General features: G+C 69.0%; 1 protein-coding gene across 1 annotated transcript; it reads right to left on the bottom strand.

The window, feature by feature from the left end:
* Positions 1–862, bottom strand: GP9 (glycoprotein IX platelet). Its single transcript, XM_059937749.1, has one exon. The coding sequence runs from the start codon at positions 615–617 to the stop codon at positions 84–86; it is 534 nt and encodes a 177-aa protein (XP_059793732.1). The 5' UTR covers positions 618–862; the 3' UTR covers positions 1–83.
* Between the last annotated feature and the right edge of the window lie 1,058 nt (positions 863–1,920).

Here is a 1,920-nt window from a genome sequence, read left to right as displayed (position 1 = left end):
AAGGCTGAGCCGCTAGTTTATTTTGAGCTACCGGTGGTTGGAATGCCCAGGGCCGGGGCCGGGGTGACCCGGGGGGCACCGGCTCAGTCCCGGGGCACGGAGACGGTGCACAGCAGGCCCGCCAGGAGAGCCAGGCCCAGCGCGGCCACGACGGCCAGCGCCGCGTCCCACCAGGGCCCCGAGTCGGCCCAGGACGCCCGCAGGCTCCAGCCGCAGCTGCCCAGCTCGGAGCCGCTGAGCTGGCCGAGCGCGCGGCCGGAGGCGGGGCCGGGGCCGGCACAGCGCACGCGCAGCAGCTCCGCGGGCGCGCGGTCCTCCAGCCAGAGGCGCAGGTACATGACGCCGCAGTCGCAGCGCCAGGGGTTGTGCGCCACGTCGAGGCTCTGCAGCTGCGGCAGGTGGTCGAAGGCGCCCGGGGGCACTGAGCGCAGGCTGTTGTTGGCCAGCAGGAGGTGGCGCGTGTGGGCCGGGAGGGCGGGCAGCGCCGCGAGTCCCCGGCCCCTGCAGTCCACCAGGAGCCCCATGGTGTCCAGGGCGCGGCAGGCGCACGCGGCGGGGCAGTCCTCGGAGGCCTCGGCGGCCGCCCAGAGCAGGAGCAGGGCGGCCCAGACGGACATGGGGCAGGACGGGCTGCGGGGACAGTGGCCGTGAGGTCCTGGCGGCCTGCACCCGACCCGAGGGCTGGTGGGACCCGACCGGACAAGGGACCACTCACCACCCTCTCCGGCCCGGCTGTCTCCTCCGAGAAATGGCTGCTGGGATCAAGGAAGTGAAGCGTGCGGGATTCAGGCTGGCTGACCCTCCCCGAATGGTCAGCAGGCAGGACCGTGACGGCCGCTGCGGTGGGAGCACGGAGCGGGCTTAGTCCTTCCTTGGGAAGAGGAAGGACCCTCCGGTCCTCTGGCAGAGACCCAGCCTCTGCTCCGCGGTGGGGGGAGATGCCTGCTAAAGGATCCCAGGCCTGGCCCCGCCCCCGCCCCGAGGCCGGGGAGGGCCTCCCAGGCTGCCCCCAACATCGACCCCCAAGCCTCAGGTCTGGCAGCTGGTGTGCACGCCACAGACCACACCTCGGCCCACGGATTCCAAGTAGCTTGGCCCTGGCGGAGTGAACTCTCACAAGTGGTCCCTGGTGTGGAAGGCGGCTGAGGATGCTGACGGGGGGATAGGGAAGGGGACCCAGAAGGGGCTGCGCCTGGAAAGCGGTTGATCGAGGCTCATGCTTGGAGTTGGGAAATTGAGGCCCAGAGAGGGAGAGTGACTTGTGCAGGGCTGCCCAGCGCTCCACATCAGAGACCACACTGGCACTCAAGTCTCTGCTTTCTGCCGGGTTCACTGCCCCTCCAGGCCTCGGTGCGGGCTGTTTCCCCTCGCGAAGACAAGCTTCCAATGAACGTTTGTTGAATAAACCAATGAATCTTGACTCAGCCAAGGACCTGGTGTCTCAGGGTGAACGCCTGCCCATGCCCCCCACCCCCCAGGAGGGACAGAAGCTGGACTTGCCTGCCAGCCTCCTCTCTCCCTGCCCGGCCTCGTCCCACCACCTCCCCTGCCAGGGGCCCACACGGCGGGAGGTGGTGCTGGGGTGGTGAGGGCCGCTTACCTTTCAGGCCTGCTGGCGGGGCACCCCTTTCCCGTCCTGAGCTGTCCTGCCTGAGGCCACAGTGATCGCTCTGTGTGGGGCAGCCGATGGCAGCCCCTGCCCGAGTGGGAGGAAGGAAATGGTGAAAACAGCCTGGCTTATCCCTGTGTGCAGCCCCCAGAGGGCCTATCTCCAGAGGTGGGGGCCCTCGGGGTCCCAGGGACTTGCGCACAGAACCGCAGGTCAAGCCCAGTTTACGGAAGGGTACAGTGCATCTCACTGCACCGCCAGTGCCCCATGATCCTCAGTCCAGGGCGTGCGGGAGAACCAAGGGGGGCCCC

Source organism: Balaenoptera ricei, chromosome 11 (genome assembly GCF_028023285.1).
Source record: "Balaenoptera ricei isolate mBalRic1 chromosome 11, mBalRic1.hap2, whole genome shotgun sequence".
NCBI classification, from domain to species: Eukaryota; Metazoa; Chordata; class Mammalia; order Artiodactyla; family Balaenopteridae; genus Balaenoptera; species Balaenoptera ricei.
The sequence above is the reverse complement of the archived record's forward strand: the minus strand, read 5'-3'. Positions and strand labels throughout refer to the sequence as shown.

What these genes read in the sequence shown, in the direction of transcription:
- GP9 (XM_059937749.1), bottom strand. Translation starts at nt 617, where the DNA reads ATGTCCGTCTGGGCCGCCCTGCTCCTGCTCTGGGCGGCCGCCGAGGCC.